This window comes from Syngnathus leptorhynchus, chromosome 1 (assembly GCF_054491065.1).
Source record: "Syngnathus leptorhynchus isolate UIUO chromosome 1, UIUO_Slep, whole genome shotgun sequence".
Taxonomy (NCBI): domain Eukaryota; kingdom Metazoa; phylum Chordata; class Actinopteri; order Syngnathiformes; family Syngnathidae; genus Syngnathus; species Syngnathus leptorhynchus.
The window spans coordinates 4,486,675-4,514,056 of NC_141195.1; the positions used below are offsets into that span (position 1 = coordinate 4,486,675).

The 27,382-nt window shown below is 40.0% G+C and overlaps 2 protein-coding genes and 1 long non-coding RNA gene across 5 annotated transcripts; 2 read left to right on the top strand and 1 right to left on the bottom strand.

Annotated features, from left to right (window-relative positions):
• The first annotated feature begins 560 nt into the window (after positions 1-560).
• Positions 561-11,882, top strand: arih2 (ariadne homolog 2 (Drosophila)). Of its 3 annotated transcripts, none has more exons than XM_085908704.1 (15): positions 561-724; positions 2,317-2,794; positions 4,134-4,201; positions 5,067-5,139; positions 6,133-6,274; positions 6,561-6,682; positions 6,949-7,058; positions 7,345-7,462; positions 7,545-7,595; positions 7,780-7,801; positions 8,274-8,425; positions 8,797-8,940; positions 9,299-9,364; positions 9,558-9,683; positions 10,462-11,882. In XM_085908704.1, the coding sequence occupies exons 2-15, from the start codon at positions 2,534-2,536 to the stop codon at positions 10,531-10,533; spliced, it is 1,527 nt and encodes a 508-aa protein (XP_085764830.1). In that variant the 5' UTR covers positions 561-724; positions 2,317-2,533; the 3' UTR covers positions 10,534-11,882. The 3 variants fall into 3 exon arrangements, with proteins under 3 accessions (XP_085764830.1, XP_085764831.1, XP_085764832.1); XM_085908705.1 differs by lacking the exon at positions 561-724 and adding an exon at positions 1,049-1,117; XM_085908706.1 differs by lacking the exon at positions 561-724 and adding an exon at positions 1,183-1,334.
• Positions 11,065-12,687, bottom strand: LOC147061460 (uncharacterized). Its single transcript, XR_015065782.1, has 3 exons — positions 12,382-12,687; positions 12,020-12,105; positions 11,065-11,827 (listed from the first exon to the last, which is right to left on the bottom strand). It is a non-coding gene; the product is annotated as an uncharacterized LOC147061460 (long non-coding RNA).
• impdh2 (IMP (inosine 5'-monophosphate) dehydrogenase 2) lies at positions 12,438-22,292 on the top strand. The gene is made up of 14 exons (XM_085908703.1): positions 12,438-12,760; positions 14,279-14,327; positions 16,656-16,757; positions 16,927-17,001; positions 17,730-17,936; positions 18,139-18,226; positions 18,516-18,715; positions 19,509-19,599; positions 19,731-19,826; positions 20,283-20,426; positions 20,631-20,775; positions 21,123-21,266; positions 21,696-21,779; positions 21,970-22,292. Exons 1-14 carry the CDS (start codon positions 12,660-12,662, stop codon positions 21,989-21,991), a joined length of 1,548 nt encoding a protein of 515 aa, XP_085764829.1. The 5' UTR covers positions 12,438-12,659; the 3' UTR covers positions 21,992-22,292.
• The last annotated feature ends 5,090 nt before the right edge of the window (positions 22,293-27,382 follow it).

Sequence of the window (27,382 nt, forward strand, 5' to 3'; positions counted from 1 at the left end):
ACAGTGCTCATCCAAGTTGCAATTTTCAGCCAATTTTCCTAAGCCAGACACTGCAAATCAATGTTTGGGGAATTACACAACGATGTTTTCTGGGTATTAAAGCACAAGAATGTCTGAGGCTGCCATTACTATTTCACGGGAGGCACACTATAGGTTCCAGTGATAACTAACCTATCTTATGACATGTATTTACCGAACTTAAAATTTTAATTATCCAGTCCATTGCAGAATCTAGAATTTGAATAGCAAAAAGAAAGTGTTCATGGAAGTATAATAGAATTCCAGTTTCAATGCAAAAAAGAGATGACGTACATATTAACTGCAACCATTTATTTAGTTAGTTTAGAAAAGGTCTTGCAAGGCGTGTTCAGTTTTTGAGCCAAAAATATTTCTCAGTGGCTCTACATGTTTATATTGTGATGTTTTGGAAAGAGTTTGCTCAGGGTCAAGTTATTTAGTTAAGCACTCGTATTTTACAATTTCGAACTTATCAAAACACAAGTACAGGTTGAATATGAATAAATATATATTTTTGACTCTTTGTGTCGTAGAATGTCAGGTCACCTTTTCCTTTTACATTGACTGGGAACTTGGAAATTCCGAGTCAGTTTCTGTTCAAGAACGCACCACATCGTCTGTCTACCACCGAACGCACGGAGCGGCTTTGTAGTCTAAAACACACTTTTATATGTCACAGTGGACGGCACCGGCGTCGCCCATAAAGGTAAAAATGTCTTGAGTTAATGTAGAATTATTTGATGCATCTGTGGTTAATTGTGTTTCGAGTCTCTCGAGTTGCTGACGGCCTTGTTTACATCCCAATCCACGGGTTTGGAGTGGGCAAGAGGCGTTTCACAACCATGAAATGCTAACGGAGAGCTAGCAGTTGCATTCACATCTTAATTCATGTGGTAAACTCGTATACAATGAACTTGTTTGAACTTTTGATCGTTTCTTTTCAAGGGGATTCTTTAAACCTCGTCAAAACAATGGCGTTAGCTTTGTGTCGCTTTATGACTCAATGTTTCAAGGCTAATCTGGCTAACTCAAATTGGCTAGTCGATAACTGGACAGCACCTTTGTGGCTGTAACGCACACGATTCGCCAAACAAAGGAGGTACATGTCGATGTTATGTGAATTCAAAGTATGGCATACTTGTTTAATCCCGTCTAGTTCATTACAAAACCCCACCACCACGTATTATGAAACCGTGCTGACTCGATGTGATACATTAGATTAGCAAGATGTGTGTCACCCAGTTTAAAGAGACTATTTTTAGCCTGGACCAGGAGCGTTTAGCTGTTGCCTGGCTGACACCAGGAACGCCTGGCAGGTTCGTTTTGGCTCCTGTAGACACGTTGCGGGTAGATTTTCGATACTGATCCTTTGTCTAAAAAGTATTTAAATTTTTGAAATTCACTATTGCACTCTTGAACTCAGTCAAGTGTCACTGGGCTCACTGGGTTACACTTTTTAATATTAACTTTCACAAACTGCAAAAAAAGTTCACTTCTAATGTAAAACATCAGGTACACAGGTAAAAGAATACACATGCACAGTTAATCCCTTTATAGTGCCAAAACTGAATAAGATCATCTCCCGAGAAATCTTGCTTGATCTCAAAACATTTTCAGTTTTATAGGCGCATTTTTATTTTGTTGAAAATGACCTTCCACACCACTGCAAACTATGATGGGTAGCAGTTTGTTGAAGCCTACAGCTGAATGATAAAAGGCAAATCTACACACTGGATTAATCGTGAACTATTACATATGTACAGCATTTGTGACAGATCTCAAGCAGCCATGAATCTAACCCTGTAGCGAATGTGGGCTCACCGATAAGTGTATAATGCGTTTTTATAGTCCAACTACACCGTTTGTCTCGTGCTTCTTTTTTTCCTGCTGAGGGAGTCCACAGGTGTGTCTTCCTTATATCCCCTTTAAAGCTCAAGCATCTTTCAACTAATCCGCTAAAGCTCAACCACGAAGGCTCAACACGTTATCCTGCATCCTGGTTAACGTGACAAAACTTCAAAATAGTACATCACCGACATAACAACTCGATGATAGTTGGAACATTCAATGAGGATTCAATGTTTCTTGTCAACACCAGTCAGTACTTTCCTGTTAGTCGGGGCTTTGGCAATTGTCACCATATTGTGGGCATCGAGGTACCCCTGAATGAACGCAAAAGTGTAAATTTGTGAGAAGGCCGGGAGGTTGACCGTACTGTATTGTAGTTTCCATTTCACTGTACTCTCATTGATTTCCCATTTAATTCACTCTGCCCAACTCTTTGTTTTCTTGGATCAGGCTTCCAAATGAGTGACGGCGAGTGTGACTTCTTCTGTTTCTTCCGCTGCTGCTGAGCGCGCAATCCTCGCGGCTCAGACAATCCAGACGCCAGGTTGTCTCTGGACAGTGACGGAGAGGTGGAGCTTATACAAGCCATTCTAGCTAATCAGAGCCACGGAGATCCGACAGGTAGGCGTACAGTCTACCCGTCTGGGTGGTTGATTCTGTCGACTGGATGTCTGTGGACATGAACAGCCAGGCGTCTGACAGCAATGAGGAAGACTTTGAGGTGAACTCTGAAGAAGATGAGGAGGACGGAGGGGAAGAGGAGGATCAAGGAGATATCGAAACCTACTACGACGGCGTGGCCAGCGATGTGGAGCAACAGGGAGCAGACTCTTTTGATCCTGAGGAGTATCAGTTCACTTGTCTGACATACAAGGAGAGTCAACGGGTTTTGAGTGAGGAGGTCAACATTGTTGCTGCTGCGCTGAAGGTGGGCCAGTTACTTTGCATCCTTGTAATGCCTACTTTTTTTATACCACAAAAACTCTGGAGAGTTGTGAATCGAGTCGTTGCTACAATGCCACACATTTTCCAATCGGCAGTGATCCCAAACCTTTGTGCATCACAAACCGGTTTTGATAAGTACATGCTTTTTGTTCACTGTTGAATTAACTACATTACTTTTAAATTACCAGCTTCAAAGCATTGCTATGGAAAATAAAATAACTGCAGAATATTTCATTTTTATTTACATAAGCACAATATGAACAAAACAATATGAAAATTTTCCTATAATTTGAAGCATTTTTATTTAACAGTACAACAAATATAGAACAATATAAAATAACATAGTATGTATGAACTTCTAAATATGGACCCCTCAGGAAGAATGAAAATTCCTTAAAATTAGGGATGGGTGAGTAACGTTATCGGTATCTGTGCCAATACCAGCCTTATTCCAAGGTATCGGTACTCATGAAAAGAAGAATAGTTACTATTAATTACATGCAATTTTAAGGAAGAATGCTGTGTTGGGACATATAGGTCTTTGTTTAACATGATCAGTCATTGTTTTTTGAGGGGAATATTTGTGTATTATTAGTATCAGGTCTTCTTAGAAGTATCAATGATTACTAAAGAGTTGAGTACTTGTACTGAAAAACATTGGTATCGAACATTCCCGCAAAATGTAAAAAAGAAAAAAAAGTTATGATTCTACATAGGAAATGAACATAATTTCCACTTGATGTGCATGACGAAAAGATGACACTCGCTGGTTTGCTCTGATGGCTGCATGGCAACTTGGTAGCGGTTAAACGCTGGGCAGGCTGTGCAAACACCACATCTATTTTCATGCATCCACTTCATCACTTATTCTGTCTTGTTTTTGACAACATCCTGTACCTGGCTTCATTTACTCCTTGTCTCGTTTGTAGTTCACACAGTAAGTTGCCAAACAAATAAGAATTGTGTGGGTTGTTGTTTGTCTAGTACAGATGCTCACTAGTAAATAAGAAGGGTATATTTAGGATCAGATCTAAGTTGTTTTGACCAACACTTCTGGTTTATTAGAAAACGAATCAAGTGTCAATGCATACCAGAGAAAAATATCAACAGTGTATTATCATTGGGGGTCTGTTACTAGTTTAGCCTGTAATACAGGTGATGTCGTCATGCTATGTTCCTACCTCACCTAATGTTCAGGAAAATAAAACTAGTCCTCTCTCACTCTTTCTCTCTCTCTCTTTCTCTCTCTCTCTTTCTCTCTCTCTCTCTCTCTCCCGCCCTCCCTCTCTCGCCCTCCCTCTCTTGATTTCTCCTCTTTTCAGGTTTTACCGGCTGTTGCAAAGCTGATCCTCGTGCATTTTCACTGGCAGGTTTCACAAATACTGGACAGGTATTTTCCCCCATTTTTGTTATTTTGCAGTTATTCCAGTCTGTTTTTTGTTTTCCCAACATGGGAAACCATGATGACTTATTCTGCTGTATAAAAGGCAACCATCCAAGTAAAGACAAGTTGTTATGCCTGCCGCTACATGACACTGGCATAGACAGAAAAACAATCATTTAAATAATAATAGTAATACAGTGCAATAATAACAAAATACAGCTTTGTTTATGTAGTGCTTTCACAACTGCTTTCGCCGTAATAAAGTGCTTTGCAAAAAAATCCAATATAACACTCAATATACAGTTTTAAGTACAAGACATAATTGATTTTGAGTCTACTGTGGGTTTTGTGACCTGTTCCAACTCTGTTAGTATTTTTTTTTTTTCGTTCCCAAGGCCAGCACATACCATATATTTCTAATGTCTCCCTCACAGTCAAAATGTTGGGAGCATCTTCTGTGGTTATTTACCAGGCTTGACTCAGATTTATTGAATACTGAAATATCCTTTCGATGTGATTGTGTATCATCAAGTCTAGGGTGTATGCTTCTTTCTCAAGACATCTGAGATGGGTTCCAGCTCATCCGTGACTTTATTGACAAGCGCTATAGAAAATGGATCGGTGGTTTTCAGAAATTTAGTATGATCATCCGAGAAATTTATAAAGACTGAAATTGCAATTCATGGGGAAAAAAATTCTCATGCTATAAAAACTGTCCTTGGAACCACAGCTCTTAAGTGCTGCAAAACTTTGAAAGTGCTTGAATCAGACTTTAGAAAGGTGTTGCAAGAACACTGTTATTGTTTTTTTCCACCGCAATTTTGACCTTTTCCATTTTCATTTCAGTTTCTTTTTTTCCTCTTGTGTGCAGGAATAAGTCCAGTTTGTCCCTGGTGTTGTCAGACGCTCTGGTTCAGCCTAGCAGTACTTCCAGAGCGGTCATTGTGAGTAACAAACAAAATAGGCAATCACTTTTGTATTGCACAACAACCGTCAAGTTTCTGTCTCAATGAGTACGTCTAATGAAAATTCCAGTAAAGCTTGTATGAAACGTTGGTTCACTTTTAGGCCAAATGTCACAAGCTGTTTTCATGTCCTCCTGTCATATCCTTAGCCTGTTCATATTTGGCAGTGCGTTTAAACTCTACGTTGTTTTCTTTTAAGTTTAGAGTGAACAGTTTAACTCTATAATTTACAAATGATTGTATTTTGCAGGGCGGCTCGGTGGGGCAGTGGGTAGCTTGTCCGCCTCACAGTTAGGAGGGTGTGGGTTCGATTCCACCTCCGGCCCTCCCTGTTTGGAGTTTACATGTTCTCCCCGTGTCTGCGTGGGTTTTCTCCGGGCACTCCGGTTTCCTCCCACATCCCAAAAACATGCTTGATAGGCCGATTGAGCACTCCAAATTGTCCCTAGGTGTGTGCGAGTGCGAATGGTTGTTCGTCTCTGTGTGCCCTGCGATTGGTTGGCAACCAGTTCAGGGTGTCCCCTGCCTACTGCCCGATGACGGCTGGGATAGGCTCCAGCACGCCCGCGACCCCCGTGGGGACTAAGCGGTTCAGAAAATGAATGAATAAATGTATTTTGCAACACATCTGACCTCATGTGGCTCCCAATTTAGGCACTAAATCCTCCTTTGAGTACAATGATGCTACAGAGCTGCTCACACATTGTTATGTATTAGGGAACAGCGTGCGCACGTCTGGAAACAACAGCATATGAGGTTGCGTAAGACTTTCATGAATGTTAGTTGTATTCATGTAAAATGTATGCAAGGCGATCTACAAATGTTTTATGTTGCTCTTTTACATCAAACAAACACATTGCAAACAGACCAGTGCAGTGTGCGTTTGTGTAGTTTATGATTTAGACTGTATTTGTAAATGTATTCACGTTGGGGCAATTTTAGTTGAACTGGAATTGAATTTGTGTATTTCAGGCCCCTCAGTCCCTGCAGTGTGGTGTGTGTCTTCAGCTAGTACGGAGAGACTCCCTGCTGGCCCTGCCCTGCCAGCACTCCTTCTGCAAAGCTTGTTGGGAACAGCACTGCACTGTACTGGTCAAAGATGGTATAGGAGTGGGTAAGTCCAAATTCTGTGCATGTGTGTACTTTTCAGTACAGTTGTGGTCATTTGATACAAAAATGACCCTTTTGACCATGTCTATGTGTCCTTGAGCAAGATACCAAACTCTAATGTGCTCCAAGTTATCGAGTAAAAATGTATACAGTACAACATATTGTACGTGAAGCCTCAATGCGATGAACGGCCAACTGACAGCACACAATGCGCAGCGACCTCGATGGAATCTTTCTGTGGTTAAGTGCAATTGGTAGCACACATTAAGGTTGCGCTTGTGTCTTTCCAGGCGTCTCGTGCATGGCTCAGGATTGCTCCCTGCAAATGCCAGAAGATTTTGTCCTGCCTCTACTGCCAGGAGAGGAGCTGAAGGACAAGTATAGACGCTACCTCTTCAGAGACTATGTAGAGGTGAGGCCTTACATGTTCTTCCTTAATCTCCAGTCAGATTCCTAAATATTGGGACAGCGACACAATTTTCTTCTTTTTTGGCTTTAAACACCGATTTGAAATGAACTAAATAGGATTTGCTTTAGCTTGAATTTGAAAGCATTAAATCAGGCAGTTGGAATTCTAATAGTTTAGGTACCTTCCAGTTCCAATCTGGTCCATGTTCAAGTGTGTTATTCCCTCGTTAACATTGTGCTCAGCTTGACCTGACATCTCTCTGACTGCAGAGTCACTTCCAATTGCAACTGTGTCCGGGTGCAGACTGCCCCATCGTCATTCAGGTGCAGGAGCCTCGTGCGCGCAGGGTGCAGTGTAGTCGATGCAGTGAGGTCTTCTGGTAGGTCCACAACACGCGCACACACACACACATGCGTACACAAACATAGAGGATAAATTCCTAATTGTAAAGTTCTATACGTCAAATTAACCTCATTGTTTTATGCATTTTTGCACGCATTAATGGTTCTGTAATGGTCTGAATCGAAGCACTTCATGATTGTGCATGTTCTGTGTACTTCTTTAATGACATAGAGTTTAGCCTAAGAGGTTCAATAATAACATTCAAATGCCAATTGTATGCAATTGAAGTTTCATGTTGAATTTCTCTCTTTTATCATTGTTAGTTTTAAATGCCGTCAGATGTACCACGCACCCACCGACTGCGCAACCATCAGGAAATGGCTCACAAAATGTGCAGACGACTCAGAGACGGCCAACTATATCAGTGCACACACTAAAGATGTATGAGCCGTCTCATGGTTTCTCTCTTGACTTTGAACTTTCAAAAAAGATTACCATATAAAACAACCCTGTCATGTTTCAGTGTCCAAAGTGCAATATATGCATTGAGAAGAATGGAGGGTGCAATCACATGGTAAGTAACAGCTGAAAAGTCAATGCAGTTACAGTATATCGTGTGTAGTGTCTTTTATTTGAGTCTTTAACACTTAATTTTTACACAGAATCTTTTCTATTTGTATAATGTCATGTTTGTAGCCTTAGTTACAATTGTTATTGTTTGCTTGCTTTGACAAAGATATCTTGTTTGTTTATTCCAGCAATGCTCCAAGTGCAAACACGGTAAGTTGTTGTAGGTTCAATCAATACCTGGAATGTGGAATGGAATGTCCATAATTTTAAACAAGGCTGAAGTATTTCTGCAGGACTTTGAACTGTGCAGAAAATAAGAGTCAGTCTAATTGCCCTGATTGCATATGACCATTGGTTTATACAATGAAGCATGCATGTCATTTGACAAAACCTTTTTCTGAACTGTTTTTATTGTAGATATCTTTAATAAAGTCCCACCTTTAATGGTTTTGAACTTTTTAGCATGTCTTGACGTTAAAAAACATATTTCGTTGATTTATGTGGTTGGTCTTCTGTCATTTGATTGGTTTTCTTTTTCTGTGTGTATTGGCCATGATACAGCCATAGCTGCTGACCTGGCAAAAATGAAATAACCTGTGTCTGTAGTAGCAATAAGTAGTAATCTAACCATTTAGGCGTGCGCTCGAAACAAGGCTGAAAACTGTTGGATGAATGTTTTCAGACTTCTGCTGGATGTGTCTGGGTGACTGGAAGACACATGGCAGTGAATACTACGAGTGCAGTCGCTACAAAGAAAACCCCGATATAGTCAACCAGAGCCAACAGGCTCAAGCCAGGGAGGCTCTCAAGAAATATCTCTTCTACTTTGAGAGGGTGAGTAAGCAACATGAGAGTGAGTGAGCGAGGATATTTTGGTCTTTGAATAATTACTAATACAGGGGTTCTCGGTTTACGACGTCGTTCCGTTCCTGTGGGGCGACGTTAACTACATTTTGGCGTACAGGAAATATATAAAAATAAGAGAAAACAATTTCTTGCCTTTATTCTTGTGGTTGATGTAATTCAAGGACGTTGTAAACCGAAGACCCCCCTGTACTAATTTAACATATACGTGCAATCATAATTGACATCAAAAAGTGTTGTTTGTCCGACATAATTTAATGCAGAGACATTTTTGAAGATTTCCGTTGCATATGTTGGGGTCTGCATACATGTATATGTTTTTTGTGTGTTTCCTGCACCAGTGGGAGAACCATAACAAGTCTCTCCAGCTGGAGGCTCAGACGTATCAGAGGATCCAGGAGAAGATCCAGGAGAGAGTGATGAACAACCTTGGAACCTGGATTGACTGGCAGTACCTTCATAATGCTGCTAAGCTTCTAGCCAAGGTATTTTTTCCTTGCTTGTGGTTTAGGTGTTTTGGTTGCTTGGTTTGTTTTTTGAGTTTTGTGCCAAATGTACAAATTTGCTCCATGACGTATTGAGCAAATTTAATTTAAAAATAAATTGGAAGTGCAGTAAGCGAGACTCCTAAGATGGTAATAAAATAAGTGATACTTTGTCATAAGAATGAAACAGAACACTTCTCATGTTGTGTTAGTTCTTCCATCTGTGCGAATATTACTGTTCAAAATTGGGCCCTGTGCTTGCAGAAACAAGTCAGGCACGAGTCTGTTTGCAGCAGTAGAGTGCAGCGAATTTCTGTGTTTCACTGATGCCTCTTCTGTGTTGTTTCTTTGCTTCCAGTGTCGCTACACACTGCAGTATACGTATCCTTATGCCTATTACATGTCCGGCCCACGCAAAAAACTGGTGAGAAACTGTCTTCTTATTGCCCGATTCATCAACTTCACTCTCCTTTGTTTGGGAAAAAAAAACAAAAAAACGAGATGACAAGACAACAATAGTAATATGCGCCTACTCAGATGTGTTTTGAGAGGGGACAAATGGAGAGAAGAGAGACAAAAGCTTGAGTGCGTGTTGATGTTGTTTTTCTTTGCTGCAGTTTGAGTACCAGCAGGCCCAGCTGGAGGCAGAGATTGAGAACTTGTCGTGGAAAGTGGAGCGGGTGGACAGCTACGAGAGGGCAGTGGTGGGAGGCGAGGTCGATCTCAGTGCCAGCGACAGAGGGGTAAGACTCCCTCTCTCTTTGATTTATGCAGTATTAGGGACTTAGCATTATTGCGAGTCACAAAGAAATGTGGCATTCTGGTGTTAATGAAAGCGCCTACATAAAAACATACAAAGATAGTGCAGTGAAACACTGAAATACATATTTGGTGAAGAAAATTTACAGTATCAGTACAGTGCTGTGTTTAGTCAGAATTACTGTAGTACACAGTGGTACCTTGACATATGAGTGCCCTGACTTGTTTTTTTTTTTTTCTTCCGCCAAGACAACATTTGAGTTACGGCAACCTTTTGATCAGTAGTTGCTCAAAAGAAGTTAGAAAAAAACAAGGAGAATCTTAGTCACGCTCAGTTACACATACATAGAAAATGAGAAGTTGGCAAAGACTTACACTCAGCCAAAAATCACTCCCAGACACAGGCAGCCAAGGCAAGTTCCTAACTTCACTCCCGAGGCCCTGCCCCTTGTTTTTGTGACTTTTGTGTCCCCCCCCCCTTGTGGGTAGTAATTACACTTTATTTCTTTTTTTTTTTTTTATATTTTAATGCAAGACAGTGGTATTTGTGAAAAACATGAAACAACAAAGGTGGGGAGCAAAATGAATTAGTTGCGTTTCTCTTGATTTTCATTGGCAAAATTGAAAATGAGGAAATAATCTATACGAGCTTTGGAGTGGAACAAACTCAACTTGTAAGTCAAAATACCACTGCAACTTGAGGTGTGTTGTGTAAATGCAACTTCGGGAAAGTTTCAAGCTTCCTTTTCTCCGTGTCAACAGGAGCTGGAGAATCAGATGCACATTGCCGAGCAAAGGCGACGCACGCTGCTGAAGGATTTCCACGACACCTGAAGCGCCATTGAGACTGCGGAGCACCAGCATCTCTTTCGTCTGTCCTTTCTTCTTTCCTACCTTCCCTCTGTTACTTGCCCCACTTCACGTTTGCTTCCATCAGTGATCACACCCGGGCTGCAGTCCCTTCGATGTCCTTTATCAACAACGCTCATTTGTTTTGTCACTTTCTGTCTTTCTCTCTTCCTTATCTCACTCCTAAAATGCTGCAAAGTCATGAAATGGCACGATTGTATCTCTTCCCCCACCCTCCTCTCATGGTCTATCACCATGTTTCGGCTTTAACAAGTTAAACATCTTGATCAGAGCAAACCGATAGAATCAAATGTGTGTCTCAAATACCTTCCGTTAATGTCTCGCATCATACTGGTCCCAGACACACAAAAAGATAGAATAATTAAACAAAAAATAGACCGGTCAAACCAGTTTGTAGTTTTTGTCAACAAAGGTGTTACTACTGGTGCTGAGACCAGTTGGCTAATTTAATTTTTAAGTAATCCAAACCATCTGCATCCTGACTACATAACTTGGGCAAAATGTAGCATTTTAATGTGCATGGTACATTGTTCACATACAGAACATAGTGAAGATGAATGTGTGTTGTTTTGTATTTTGTTTTGGGTAATTTCTAGGCCACAATCAACACACTTAACACGTGATTTTTGTTATTGCCAAACATAAAATACTTTGACCACAAATGCCAGTAAAAAGCTGTTAGTTGTTTTGATTTTAGAAAAATAAATTGATCCTTAGATGCGCTCTGCTAATATTACTTCAAACAAGGTGGGCAACCTACAAAGAATCCGCCCCTTGATCCGCCCTGCCACGAAAGTTTGAAAACAAAATAATATCTCACATACTGTGTTATAAAAAGCACCAGAATATAAATGCTCAAAAGAAAAGTTATTTTTGATCCATTATGGTTGCCTGACCTGCAGATATACAAACTTTAACTTTCTCCTGTTGAATCGATTCAGCACATCTGCTTCACCGATCTCAGGTGGATAAAATCCTTAATTGACTCTGTGAACAAATTCAATCACTGATAACACGGCATAGAGTCTACCCGCCTTTAACTGCTCATGACCGATCATAGGTGTAGTATTTTTCATTTCACTTAGTACAACAACATACATGAGGCATTCAGTCTGCCAAACATTTATTGTACTCTTTCTCCCACATTTGGATGCTCTCCTCTTTTGTGTTGATCACCACCATTTCATCATTTTGGGGCTTTGGTTTTCCTCCTCTCTTCCTTGCTCACATTGTTTCACTTTTCTTCTGGATAAAATGGCTGTTGATAGATGGTTTAAAAAAAAAAAAAAGAATAAAGAAAAAGCTTCCAAAAAGTGCTGTAATTTTCAACAGTTGTACATTAATACAGAAAATAGAATTACTGAGAGAGTTTTTAAAACTGAAACCTTGTCTCGTGTATTAATTGCAATGCTACATATCATGCACAGTTAAAACAAAGTCACTGTGTCACCTTTCACATTTTTTATGCTGGCACCTGTTGTGCCAACTGCTCAGTCAGACTTTGTTGTCGTGACCCACTGGCCACCCACAAAGAGCCTGTAAGGAAAAAACGGGCATTAAATTTAACATAGGTAGTTTAATGGTGCATGTCATTTTTGTGCACCAAGTAATAAATGTGTGATTGAAGCATTTTCATCTGCACAAGAAAACTAGTGACCTAAGGCATGGCAGGCAAAGTATTAATTTAGGACCTGCGCCATTCTTTGATCCAGTACACTGAACATTTTATCAAGTGTCCTGTAATAGTTAGCTGCAGGAAAAGTATGACCTGTGGGTGTTGGGCTTTTGTGATCGTTGAAAGACATCACATACCTTTCACATAAGCGAATGGTCCTGCCAATAGAAATGTCTTCCGTTCATTGGAGAGCGAGCGGACGTGACGTCACTACATGCAGACGCAAGGAGCACATGGTTACATGGTTCGGTGCTGCTTTGACACTTGGACCGTGCTCACTGGAAAGGGAGGTCAAGAATAAAGTTCTAGGTCTTTGCCCACGCTATCTCTGCGTACACCTTGACATAGCCTTGACTTTTTTTATTTATTTAGCAATTCACAAGTGCATAGAGCCGTTAAGGTGCCATTGGATCTCATGGCAGAATACCTTATTGGCGGACAAACCGGCGGTAATGTCCCAGAGGACGGACTGACGGGCCAGGAATTGGTTAACAAAGGTGATGGACTCACATACAAGTAAGTTCGCCTTGTCACTCTCATGTTAGACCCCGGTGGGTGGTAGACCCCTGACCTACTTCGAAGAGTTCATTTTCATGTGACTGTCAGAAGGTCGTAGCAGCACTCATTGGACATTAATCAGAATATTTGGTGTCGTTTCTGATACATACATTACTTAGCCCTGTTATCTGGGGATCACAATCAATGCAATAAATGCAACTCGTCGGGCATTTGGGTTAACTCGTCTCATGTTTCGTTGCGGTTCACCCTAAATGTGTTGTGATGTTGTTTAGGCCAGGGCTCGAGCATGGCGTGTTCTTCGAAGTCACCAACCTCATCCCATTCTGTGTCAGATCCAAATTCCCCTTACCAGGAACTAATCTGCAGCTTTGTCTATTTTTTTTTTTTTTTTTTTTTTTTTTGCTACTTCACAACCTGTAATATGAATGGCCAATTGGAGCTGCTGTCAGAGCTCCAGCTTTCACTCACTCAAAGAAACACAGATACTACAGTTGATTTCTTTGCATTTTCCTTTATTGTGATTCATTATTATTTTTACATTTTACAATAAAGTGCTAATCACTAAAAATTCACAAACATAGGTGGTCTGTCTTTGTGGTTTAAACAGGAGGTCATCTTGTTGGTGATTTGATGAATTCTCAGGTGATGTCATCCAGCAGGCCTTATTTTCCCATCAAACTCTCAATTGTACAACCGATGAGTTCAATTGTCTTCTGCTTGTGAGAATTACTCTCTCGTCAGGATGAATTTGAACTGGTATTCAAGAGGGTTTATCGGTCCAGAGGCTGGTTATATTTAGTCTCCAGCCATTTCAGCACTGCGGGTAAAATAGAAGTGGTGCATGCTGGCTGGATGTTTACATTTACTTCTTTGACCTGTTAAAGCTGATGAGTAAGGCACAATTGCATTGATTTGAATGGTAAACAACTGTTCATTTTCATCATTTCAAAATTCTTGAAAAGAAAAAAATAATTCTTGAATTCACTTGTTAAGGCACAATTGATGGATTTCAGTATGTCAACCAATTTCATTCTACGGTTTGTTTTCTGCCTATGTCGATCAGTATGAATAAAAATGAATCATCCCTGTAAAACACAGTCACAAGCTTCAACATGCTGTCTTGGGCACCATTACTTTTTTTAGTCTTGCTGTCATCAGCCAACATTGCTATTGCACGTGGGCCTACATGCTTTAAAAGAAGACACACTGGATGTGGATGTTTCCTTCCATCCAAGCCGAAAAGTGTTTAGAATAAATTAGTTCCGCGCTCCAGCTGTCATAGGTTATTTGAATTTCTTAATGCTGCACTCAATGTTTTGACTTACAATTTAATATTCCTAATTGTTAGGTAAGTTAACTAGGGCATAATATGACTAAATGAAGCTAGTGAGGATGAGCTGTGCAGAAAATGGATGGATACAGCGATTAGCTGGTGACCGGTAATTGGTTAAGGTTGTCTGTCAAAAGATGAAGCAAAGCAGGCAATTCAAAATTCCTTGTTTTTCTTATTTTCAGTGACTTCCTCATTCTGCCGGGCTACATTGACTTCACTGCAGATCAAGTGGTGAGTCAGGTCATCACATGTTTACCAACACAACAAATCTGATTAATGCAAATGTGGTGATGATATTAAACAGCAGTTTTCCATAGCCAATTTTGCGGAACACCTGCAATAACACCACAGACCACTAGAGGTCGGCCGACCACTGATTGACAATCCCTGGTCGAGAGACATTGTTAGTGTGAAGGTGAAGACCTTCGCACTATTATTAGTGTGAAGGTCTTCACCTTCACACTATTGTTATTCCTGTCCTTTATTAGTGTGAAGGTGAAGACCTTCACACTATTGTTATTGTACTTTTTTGTTGTGCCCGTTTTTTTGTCCCTTAACTACTTCCACATACTTCAACCGATTCACTCCGTTCCACTTATTCACTTATTCCAAATATTCAGGAATCGACTGCTTACCGTAATTTTTGGACTTTAAGTCGCGTTTTTTTTCATAGTTTGGGTGGGGGGGCGACTTATACTCGGAGCGACTTATATGTGTTTTTTTCAAAAAATTTACTTGATCATTAACACATTACTTACAGTTGATCACCTCACATATTTTTAATACACTGAAAAAACGAATAAAGCAATTCACACTTTAAAGCACAATATTCAAGTTCATGAAACAAATAAACAAAACAAAAAACAACAACTGAAAAAGAAATATAGTTATTTTCAATCTAAACTGAAGGAGGGTGATTCAAATTTCACCATTGGCCGTGACGCAAAAACTGGGAGGGGAGAGCGCTGTTTTTTTTTAGTTTTTAAAAAGCACAGGTCTGGTGAAGAGAATTTAGTGTGGTGATGTAAAAAAACAACAACAACAAAAAACAGTAGGGGCAGCAATGCAATTTAGGATGCAAGCTCTGCTTGTGATGGACAGCATGCGAGCATACATCACGCCAGACATGTAAATCACGAGTCCGACGGCGCGCGTACGCGGCATTGTTTACACGATCGATGATCGATGTATTTTATGATTTGGAGTGACAGATGGTTTGGTAATATTGTTGCTATATGATAGTTATTTGAAATATACTTTATATATCGTTATATGGGTCAGTGGAATAATTAGACATGCAAATCACGAGTCCGACGGCGCGCGTACGCGGCATTGTTTACACGATCGATGATCGATGTATTTTATGATTTGGAGTGACAGATGGTTTGGTAATATTGTTGCTATATGATAGTTATTTGAAATATACTTTATATATCGTTATATGGGTCTGTGGAATAATTAGACATGCAAATCACGAGTCCGACGGCGCGCGTACGCGGCATTGTTTACACGATCGATGATCGATGTATTTTAGGATTTAGAGTGACACAGATGGTTTGCTAAACGTGTTATTTATGTAATAATCATTTGAATAACTCTGAATGTTACGTTAGGCCCGTTCTCAGCCTCTCGTTTGTGTATGTCACGTTAGCATACCGTATCGTTTAGGCTGTTGTTGCTGGTTCGTGTCTGTTTTTGGTGTTGGATTTTGACAAATACATTTGCCCCAAAAGTGCGACTTATACTCCGGAGCGACTTATATATGGGGTTTTTTTTCACGTTATTGTGCATTTTATGGGTGGTGCGACTTATACTCCGGAGCGACTAATAGTCCGAAAATTACGGTACATTTTTTTCATTCAAAATTTCCGGCAATTTCTGCCCCATTCATTCTTAATGGCAGATTCAACATTTCACATTAACGTTGTTCCAGTTTGGAATTCACATAATTCAACACATTCAAATCACATTGGGGACATTCCCGAACTTGCCAAATTCCAAAATTTCACGTTTTCATGTTTCAAATTTTCACAAAATTTTGCAAAATTTCGTTTTTCACTTCTAATTTCGACATACTTCGACCGATTCAACTCGTTCCAACTTTCAACTGTTCATGTTTTGCCTACCTATTCCACACCTTTCCATTTAGCAAAAATTTCACATTTTTCAAATTCGAAATTCAACCAAATTTTCCAAAATTTCCTTTTTCCACTCTAATTTCTACATTTTTCAACCGATTCACCCCATTCCGACTTTCAACTCCTCATATTCTTCCTCCCTTTCCCCCCAATTCACACTTACCATAAATTCCACATTTTCAAATTTGAAATTCAACCAAAATTTCCAAAATGTCCTTTTTCCACTCTAATTTCTACATTTTTCAACCGATTCAACTTGTTTCAACATCATTCTTCAGCATTCCCTGAGTATTTATTCAACTTCTTCACCTTCACACGCAATTTCTTCAGGAATTGCAAATTCTAGTTTAATTTAACATTGTCCAAATCTTGTGATTGCCTGTTTGATGATTGCTATTGTCAATTCTCCTTCTGTCACCAGGACCTGACCTCATCGCTTACCAAACAAATCACAATGAAAACTCCCTTTGTGTCTACCCCCATGGACACAGTCACTGAGGCCAGCATGGCCATCGCTCTGGCAGTAAGCCAAACACCCTCACACTCGTACAAGTACTTACAGTGCAGTGTACTGACCTACACCATCAGAGCTTTTGTGTTCCATCGCCTGCAAATATACAAAATGTGGGAGGTGACATGTATGAGCCATCAATTTTGTATCATCTCCATGAAGTTGTATGCTCTTATCCAAGTTAACAGGTGGCATCGGCTTCATCCACCACAACTGTACACCAGAATTCCAGGCCAATGAAGTCCGGAAAGTCAAGGTATGGAATGTTGACTGATTTCTAGATGGAGTGGTACCTTGAAATTACGTGATCTTACTTTTCGAAAAACAAACTGTTGATTGGATGATTTTTTTTTTGTTATGCTTTGATTTGCAAGCATTAATATGAGTGCTAGATGGTAGCAGCAAAGCCATCTCATTTCACAGCAAGCGCCAACTTGAAAAATAGTGACTTGTTTTCTAAAAAAAGGCTTGAAGCTTTTAATTGCCGCTGCCACTTGACGTCTAATGTCAAACTGCCGTATTTTCCGAAATATAAGCCATTGCTTTTTCCACAAGCTTTGAACCCTGCGTCTTATAGTCTAGTATGTTTTATCTATGGATTTTTCATTATTTTTAGGATATAGTATGATTTGCGCATATTCTCTTACATATGAAAATTAAACTAACACACCTGCGGCTTATATTCCACTGTGGTTTATATGTGAACAAAACAGGATTTTCCCCTAATTCTTGCTGGTGCGTCTGATATTATATAGGTGTGATTATAGTCCAGAAGTTACGGTGAATATAAACCAAAAAGAATTTCCCATTTTGTATTAAAATAAACGCTTGAAGTCCAGAGGTGTCAAATCCTGGTCCAGAATGGAGAAACCCTAACACAGTTTGGTTTTGGCCACATGTATTTCTTTCAAAGTCTGTCTTGAAAGGATCATCAATTCCACAGTTGATTATTTATCCATCCATGTTTTTTCATCCTTCCTGCAGAGGTATGAGCAAGGCTTCATCACAGACCCAGTGGTGATGAGCCCTCAGCACTTGGTGCGCGACGTCTTCCAGGCCAAGGCCCGCCACGGCTTCTGCGGTATTCCCATCACTGATGACGGCAAAATGGGGAGCAAGCTAGTTGGCATCATATCTTCGAGGGACATCGATTTTCTCAAGGGGGAGGAACACAACCTGCCTCTCAGTAAGGTGCCTGATATTTTACTCATACAGAAGATTGGATAAAAATACAAAAGACGGACTGGAATTTGACAAAAATGCAAATTGACAAGTCGCACAGCTTCTAAGATAATGTTCTTAAAGGCAGAGACAAAATTGTAGCTTTTCGGCAAGTCAAATGAATTGTAGCTTTTTGGTAATGTGCGTTGTTCATTGTGTTTGTCCTTGACAGGTTATGACAAAGCGAGAGGATCTTGTTATTGCTCCTGCTGGTGTCACGCTGAAAGAAGCCAATGAAATCTTGCAACGGAGTAAGAAAGGTGAAGACAAGTGATTGTGCGCTTTTAGTGTTTGTTCACCTTACATTTTACAAAGGGATGAAAGTCCTGTCCTCAAATACCCCAGTGACAGGTCCACTTTGCAACTCCAATAATGGACACATTGTAGTATTGTAGTTAACATACACTTTGCCAGAGAAGCGTTATAAGCACAAAACAGTTTAGTGGTCTCCCATGGTTGTCTTGACTGAACCAATGAAAACTTTGCCAGCCGTTTGTTTAGTTTTCCATCAGTAAGCAAAGAGCAACGAAGACCGTGTTTCTTTTCCAGGCAAACTTCCCATTGTTAATGAAGATGGCTGCCTGGTGTCCATCATTGCCCGAACTGACCTTAAGAAAAACAGAGACTTCCCTCTGGCCTCCAAAGACTCTCGCAAACAGCTGCTATGTGGTGCCGCCATCGGCACACATAATGATGACAAATACCGCCTTGATCTGCTGGTGCAGAGCGGCGTGGATGTGATTGTACTGGTAAGGATGAAGACACTTAAAGCACGCGTGACATGGTCCCACTTGCTCTGAACGCATTTTTTTGTAGCAAAAAACGCTCCGATTTCAGGTCCTCCAACTATGCAGGACATCTGCATGTTGGAGGACATCTTGTACATCAAGTTTATGTCATGTTCTGGGCTGCAAACTAGGAGCACAGTGGCATCCTAACCTAAAATTTTAGGGGGAATTGATGTGCAAAGCCAATATTCTCATTTCAACTCATTCTCACTTAAATGTACTGATGTGTTGTGGAGCAGATGTTTATCAGCAGCAACAAAATTCAAGAATTGACAACAAACACAGTAAATTTAGTGGTCACACATGCATGAGTAGCTACTTGAAAAATTGACGTGCACTGTCTCAAAATAATAAATATAAGGGCCACCATTTAAGGGGCACTCTGGTTCTCTGATGTATTATTTCCTTTGTTCAATATTTTGCAGAACAGGGAAACCCATCATTGCTCTTAATAATCTCTGTTATTGACAGATGCAGCCCAAGTATTATTTTTACTTTAGTGTCTCCAAGTTTTGGCATTTGTATATTTCCTTGCTTCCCTTAATCTCCTCATTGATAAAATGGGTCCCTATTCCTTGCCCAGCCCTGCTTTGATAAGTGCAGTAAATAGAGGAGACCCTCATTCTATGTTGTTGATGTTTGTTGCTGCGTGTGGTAATAGTGTGATGAACGTGGTGAGATTTTTTTTTGCAGTGTTTTCCCCACAATATATTTTTTTGTAAATAATGACTGATGTCCCATCCTCCACTTACAGGATTCGTCTCAGGGTAACTCAATATTCCAAATCAACATGATTAAATATATCAAAGAGAAGTACCCTAACCTGCAGGTCATTGGTGGCAATGGTAAGTACACACTTTTTCAGGATTTTGTGAATGTACAAAGTGGGATATTTTTGTTTGGGCTAAATCCCATAGTGAGCGTTTTGTTTAAATTCAGTATGTTCCAACATGTTTTGTTTTGTCTTGTCGTTCAGTGGTGACCACTGCTCAAGCTAAAAACTTGATTGACGCAGGAGTGGATGGACTGAGAGTTGGAATGGGTAGCGGCTCCATTTGCATCACACAGGAAGGTGAGTGACTGGACTGCAAAGTCAACAAATCACCATCCGCACACCTCCCACAAAGTTGTCCGCAAGGACCACAGACACGAGAAATTGAGTCTGATTTGTAGTTGGAACTTTACAACCACTATATTGTTCGTCAGTAGATTTTGATTGTGTCTGCTAAAAAAAAAATGCATCATTCTCATTTCCAGAGGGGCAACTTCTCCTGTCCGTTCATTCACAGACTCTAAGTTCATGTCTACATTTTTGCTTATAAATACATAATCCATTTTAGTACCAGTTACCAGCATTTCATATCGGTTTAAAGCTTCATTGAAGTTTATGCAGATGTCAAATGAAAACCAAACGTTTCTGGCACAAATTATTTAGCATCTCAAAGTCTGTCAACACGGTCATTATGTGACCAAACTTTGGTCACATCTGGCTTGGCTTAATGCTGTTACCCTCTTATCTTCCTAACAGTACTGGCCTGCGGCAGACCGCAAGCCACAGCAGTCTATAAGGTGTCCGAGTACGCCAGACACTTTGGTGTGCCCGTCATCGCCGATGGTGGCATTCAGACTGTGGGACACATCGCCAAAGCCCTGGCACTTGGCGCATCCACAGGTACAAGTCTGATAGCCGTCTAGTTTGCTTGGTTTTAACTGTGCTTCCCCATATGAACTATTAGAAATGTCACACATCTGGGTGACACTGTTTTAGTTTTTGTTGTTTTTTAGTTTTTGTACTTAGCACATCCGCCCTGCTGCTCTGAAGTGTGGAATGAGACTCTGGGTTAATAATTTAGCCCAACTTCCTTTCTTTGTGCAGTGATGATGGGCTCTCTGCTGGCTGCCACCAACGAAGCTCCTGGTGAATATTTCTTCTCAGATGGCATCAGGCTAAAAAAATACCGTGGCATGGGCTCTCTGGATGCCATGGACAAAAACCTGGGGTCCCAGACAAGATACTTCAGGTGTGAAAACTTGCTCATCAACTCCGCAGTCTTTATGCAGTATAAAGGGTAACATCAAGTTGACCACTAGATGGCAGTAATTTACTAGTCGTGAGTTCAATCTGAAATATTGAGGCATCATACCAGAAGCTCAAAATAATATTTCTGCACATTCAATTGTTAATGTGTTGAAATAACAAATGATGTGGGAAAAGACTATTTTTCAATTGGTGAACAAATTTGTTTCTGCCCAGCAGTGACAGTATTAAAAAAAAATACAAAAAAAAGTTAATTAATGCCACACAATTGCTTGATTGTTCAGACAACTGACTGTTTTGTGTGTGTGATGGGTGTGTTTGTTTCTACAGTGAAAGTGACAAGATCAAAGTTGCTCAGGGTGTCTCGGGAGCTGTGCAGGACAAGGGTTCCATCCACAAGTTTGTGCCCTACCTGTTGGCTGGCATTCAACACTCCTGTCAGGATATCGGCACCAAGAGTCTCACTCAGCTCCGGTACATACAAATGACACGTGGCATGATCTGTGATATCATCATGCACATCATAAGATATTTCATAATGAAGATAATTGTCACAGCTTGGTTGTGGTATTGGGAATATCACTCCTTTCTGCACTTTGTTCTCCCTTGTACAGAAGCCAAGCGCATTTTCCAACTAATGACGTTTCAAGTGGTATGAATGCGCAATAAGGAGACTGTTACTGACTGCTTTCACTCCAGTTCGGATATCTTTGCGATTGTTAAATTTCTGTTAAAGATCATTTTAAAAAATACAGTTCAACTGAATGGTTGAGGGTCCAAAAACATTTCTGCTCTGCTGCTTCCATACAAAGCATACAAACCTCCCTGGTTATCTGTGCCAGTTCTGTCAGCCTATAAATGCACTTCCGAATCAACTGACAAATTGTCTTCTTGTCTTGTCAGAGACATGATGTACAGCGGAAGCCTGCGATTTGAAAAGAGAACAGCATCGGCTCAAATGGAGGGTGGCGTCCACGGTCTACACAGGTACGCACTTGCATGGGACCACACCTCAAGCGATTTCGCAAGAAGTCCCTGCCTGCCATTTGGGCACAGTACAGGTTCTTCATTTCAACGGTTGCTCGGGCTTCCTCTTTAGATAAACACCAGAGCCATCTTTCTTGACAGGAAATGCCGTAGTCAGTCCTGTGATTTTTATCTTTTCTTTTCGTGACAGTTATGAGAAGCGTCTGTTTTGAAGAAACTTCAGCTGGAGACAATCCTTCCAACTTTATGAACTCTCCAGGTTTTCTTGTCATACTGTATTCATATTGTCGCACGCACGCACATATGCATGACTTCAAAGCATTTCTATTCATCAAGTCTTCCAGTTAATTAGTGTCTTCTATACATCCTGGAATAATGTGTCAAGGACAACGAAGCCTTATGAGTCGGTGATCTCTAATGCCTTCCATGTTGTTAACGAAAGTGTCCACGATATGGATGTGTTCATTTTCAAAGAATAAAAGTTACACTATTTTTCACAAAAGATTTTCATTTAATTTCATTCATTTGCAAAATGTTAACTAAATTAAAGTAAGATAAAACTGCAACTAGTTAAGTCAAGTCAAGTTTATTTGTATAGCCCTAAATCACAAGCAGTCTCAAAGGGCTTCACATAGACAATAAATTGACAATTAATTAGTCAATTGATTAGTTGAGTCAATTAGTTAGCACGACTGCGTAACAGTTAGGAGGGTACGGGTTCGATTCCACCTCCGGCCCTCCCTGTGTGGAGTTTGCATGTTCTTCCCATGTCTGCGTGGATTTTCTCCGGGCCCTCCGGTTTCCTCCCACATCCCAAGAACATGCTTCGTAAGCCGAGTGAACACCCCAAATTGATGGTAGGAGTAAGTGGGGATGGATGTTCGTGTCCTCCGCCTACTCCCCGATGATGGCTGGAATAGGCTCCGGCACGCCAGCGATCCCCGTGGGGACAAGTGGTATAGATAATGGATGGATGTTTATTAACCAATTAGTAATAAAAAAAAAACTGTACAATATTACACAAAATGGATTGATAGTCATTGTTTTCCAAAGCAAAAGCAGATGTTTGCAAATATCTTATTTTGATTAAACCGGAAAGATAAATCAGTCTGCTTACATGAAAAGCTAAAGAAATCAGAATGATTACTTCTGAGAGCTTGAAGTCAGAAGATTTGGACAATCTTTCATGAAACAGTGGCGTTAAATGACTTGTTTACGATACTAGGGGATGAATGTGATAATCGATTTGTTGTCAATTAATTGGTTCATTTTGACACCACAACTCTACACAACACAAGGGCTACGAAATGCTTAATTGTCTAACCTTAACCAGAAATGTCACATTATAGCGAAAGGTACAATCCTAGTAAGTTCATGTTTCTTTTGGTGCTGTTGATCCTTTTTTTGGAAATCAGAAGCTAGTTGCCATGACAACTGTTCTTCATCTTAGAAGACGAAGAAGAGTTTTTACTCATGCTTGGCCGTGCCAAGCCCGCTCACCTGCACCTCGTCTCCAGGGAGAATCAGGTAACACAGACAAATCCCCCGGACTTTCCGGGCCTGATATTCAACAGTCGTGTGGGAATTGTAGTGGTCACACTCTGTTGGTCTCACCTGCCTTGCGTCCTCATCTGTTATGTTCGCTCATCATTGACACATTCACAATTCAATGGCATGAGTGCTGGTATCTATAAAATTTTATCTAGCTTGGAATTTCAACATCTAATTCAAATTCTACATCCCAACTGCACAAAGACTGTGAAACTAATGTTATGTTTTGAATGTTATGTTGTGATTTGTACAGCAGATCAATTTCACCATATTTGACAGTCTATGTAGTAGGTTTTGATGAGTGCCAAACATTTGATTTTCTTTTTCCCCCTAAGTAAAGGTCTTCACTGATGAAATGTGATTGGTTTTTAGCATGAAAGAAAATCCTCACAACATACCTGCAATGTGTGTTACTGCAAATAGGTTTTGGCCTTGGCTGCTGCTTTACCAAAGTAATTTATTAGTAAATAATTTGTGAAATTACCAATCAAAACCAATCATTAGTTGTCTTTTTAAAGGCAATTACAGCTCTTGTTGGAGCGCATTAGATTTCGCTAACGTCTCCAATGATTACAACAATCATTGAATGCAACATAAAATGATAAATCGTAGTTAGTGTATCTCATTATTAAACAGCAGCATTACTATAATTACTTTCATAAGTTAAAAAAAGAAAAGATAATCTGTACTGATTCCTTTTTAAAATAATGGGTGAACAAAAGTAATTTAACAAATTTCATCAAAAATACATCTGTAAAATTGAAAGAGTCAGTACAAATATTTACATTTTATTACCTTAAAAGAGGTATAACATTTTAGAAACTTAAAATAAAATTAAAGCTTCACATTTATAGATCATTGAAGCTGGAAAAACAGTCCTGGATATGTATTTAAAAAAATCTTAAAGCATTTTCTGTTTGTCATAATGTATATATTAATACTGTATTTTTAAATATGAAAGCATTTGAATAATGAACCCAAAAAAGTACTTTAATAGGAGATCTTGTGTGTGTATTCAAAATGCTGTCTATTTCAAATGTGTAAAAACAACAATGAAAGACAGAGTGATTTCCCTCTCCAGCTAGGAGATGAATCAGGAAGGAGGAGTTTTGTCTTGTGGTGAGAAATGAAAGTGAAATTAATGTGAAGTGCTTATAAAGAGGAAGTTGTTTGACAAGACGCCACTGCTCAAGGAGGAAAAGAAGAGGGACACTGCAGCCCTGGTGAGATATGCAACAAACGTGCATACTTTTACACAATCTCATCGGATTGTGAGTGTGTGTGGGTCTCATTTACTTCTTTCTGTGTGACTTGTCTGACGTATGAGCCTTTCACTTCAAGCTATCGTTATTTGGTTTTCATTAGTCTGAGTGAAAAACAAAACTGTGTTTCAATCCATGTGTGCAGGACTTCCTGCTCCTAGCTTCTAGTCAGCAGAACCTCCTGTCGGACTTTGTCTCCATTCTAGTCAGGCACATCCAGCCGACCTCATGTGACACGATGAGTTTTAATTTCCCTTCAGCGTCAACTGGTTTTTCAAGACAAGGCAGCTCCTATTATGTCCACAAAAGAAACAGCAGGTGAGTGGGCAGCATTGACTTCAGGTACGTCAACCCTGGGTGTGTGGATGTGTGTGTGTGTGTGTGGGGGGGGTGTATGGGTGGGTGTATGGGTGGGTGTTGGGGCGGATTGAGCGGGTGAATTTAGGGTGGTTGTACAAAGAAAGGCAGCCACTAGGCAAAAAATGAATGTCTGGATATATGTATACAGTATATTTATATACATATAAAATAACATTGAGGTGATTAAGCAAAAAGTCAAAGATTTCTAAGGATTTTGGGGTGGCCAAGGCCCCGCATCCCACCAGAATAGATGTGCCCCTGCAATGAGCAACACCTTGTGTCACATCCCTGTATTGGGAATGTTGCGTGTTGTACGGGATGTCCGTTGTTGAGCCAGGAAAACAAAGGTGTGGAGTTTAGAGTTGGTTCTTTATTGGCAAGATCTTGGGTTGTTTAATGGCGGCCAATACACACGGCACGGCAGCAGATGAAACAACAACTTCTGTCTCCAGGTCAGCTTGTTTTATTCTGTCCGGAAAGGCAGGAACTTGTCACATGACCATTTCGTACCTGAGTGTGGGGGCGGCACCCAGTGTGTGCCTGTGTGTTTGCCTCTGTGTGTTGTATTCGTGTTCTGATTGAGCAGTTATGTTTGCATAAAATGATAAAAGAATTGTACATATATGAGCATCATATTGTACAGAGATTGTCCACCCTAATAGAACATGTCCACATTGCTGTTGCTCCCTCTTCAGGAACCAAAACAAGAGCAATCTGTTCAAACAATTATAATTCATGCAATTTATTTTCTCCTGTCACCGAAATGGCTTTACTCATCATCTCATCTCATTTACTCATCTCATGAGCTGTGTTACCATTTTAGTTGTACACCACTTCTTTGCGTTTTTGCTAATCTAGCACAGTTCTACAAACTCGATAGCATTTACTATTACATAATGTTCTTGAAGTAATTAACGGTGTCGCTGTTAACTCCACCGTGTGTGTTCAATTCCCAGTCAGTGACGTTGTCAACATTTGAGGAATTTTGGTGCCTCCTTTTCTTTTGGGTAAAATTGAACAACCAGGAAAATCTTTTGTGAGTTGCCTATTTCTGAACATGCATTTGTGAACAAGATTTTCTCAATTCATTTATATAGTTCTTCTTCTGCACAGTGTTCCTTTGCTCATTAATAATGACTTGAAGCTCAGCTGGTTGAAGATTCACTCAATCACTATCATGTCAAAGCTAAAAGCTTAGCAGAGCTACAATATCGTCACAGATTAATTTTATCCGATCATATTAAAACTGGCAAATTAAGGGTAATTTATTCTCATGGGGCAGATGAGGGCTATTGAGTTGTGGTGTTGCTACATGCGTGGATCCAGACAGTGATTGACTGAGTGTAATCTAGTGGCATGAAGATGAAGTGCTGCCTCCTTGAATGAAAATGTCTTTAGTTAAAGCGATTGACTGTCTTCACACTGTAGACTGTACAAGAAACTGTTCACCTGGTCACACCAGAGCTCCATTGCAGTTCTTGTCATGGTAACAAAATCCCATTGGGCCTAAAAAAAATTACGTCTGTTGTGAATACACTACAATTACAAAAATAGTGTATGGATTTTGTGTTACATATGTAAAATATGTAGTTCTCTTCTCCTTTTCAGGAGTGTTGTCAGGACAAGATGCCCACCTTTTATTATGGCGCGTGGGATTGTAACGGAACCCATAATGCAGCTGTGATTCGGACCTCCAGCTGGTTAGGGGCTCCGTTTCCATCCCACCACGCATAAGACATCTCAACACCTGAGCTGCCCACATCCCATAGTTTGTGATTTCTAATTGAATTTGATGATTTATAGAAGTACAAACACCAAACTGACATTTTTTTGTTTTGGTTCAGGATTGTTGTACCGTAAACATGTTTGGAAGACTCGTTGGTGATGTTCTTCAATGACACATTTTCTCCCGGCTTGCTTAGTCAACAGAACGCAACCGGGAATCCTGTGTCAGTAAAGAATGACACCGAATATAAATCTTCATCAGCTGCCTATGCGGAATTTTAATGCAACCATACTATCTCTCAGATTACATTTACCACATTATATTTCTACCAGATGTTTATAAGACTGTCTACAAGAAATGATCATAAATAAATACTACATTATTATCTCCATGATATATTTCTGTATTATTATTATCTATATTATTATTGCTGTTGGCAGCAAAATGGAACACTGGTTCCTAGAAGTAGGATTTCTATAACTGTTTTCTTGTCAAAATCGAATGGCTTAAGTGTATTATTAACCTGTCACAAATATTTCAAGTGGATTGTACCGCTGTTTTGTAAGTTGTTTACAACACAAAAAAAAACATAAAAAATACTTTCAAAATATTCTGATGTGCACAAAAGGTTAAGTTCAGAACCTCAGGTTCATTCAATAAACCTCTGCCTCACAGTTCAAAGATGTGGGGTTTGATTCCAGCTC

Bases quoted from the DNA above. Each gene is read 5' to 3' on its own strand.
- impdh2 (XM_085908703.1), top strand. From the start codon at position 12,660: ATGGCAGAATACCTTATTGGCGGACAAACCGGCGGTAATGTCCCAGAG. The intron at 12,761-14,278 runs GTAAGTTCGCCT...TCTTATTTTCAG, and splicing joins GGTGATGGACTCACATACAA to TGACTTCCTCATTCTGCCGG. The intron at 18,716-19,508 runs GTAAGGATGAAG...CTCCACTTACAG, and splicing joins GCGTGGATGTGATTGTACTG to GATTCGTCTCAGGGTAACTC.
- arih2 (XM_085908704.1), top strand. From the start codon at position 2,534: ATGTCTGTGGACATGAACAGCCAGGCGTCTGACAGCAATGAGGAAGAC. The intron at 4,202-5,066 runs GTATTTTCCCCC...TCTTGTGTGCAG, and splicing joins GTTTCACAAATACTGGACAG to GAATAAGTCCAGTTTGTCCC. The intron at 7,059-7,344 runs GTAGGTCCACAA...TATCATTGTTAG, and splicing joins CGATGCAGTGAGGTCTTCTG to TTTTAAATGCCGTCAGATGT.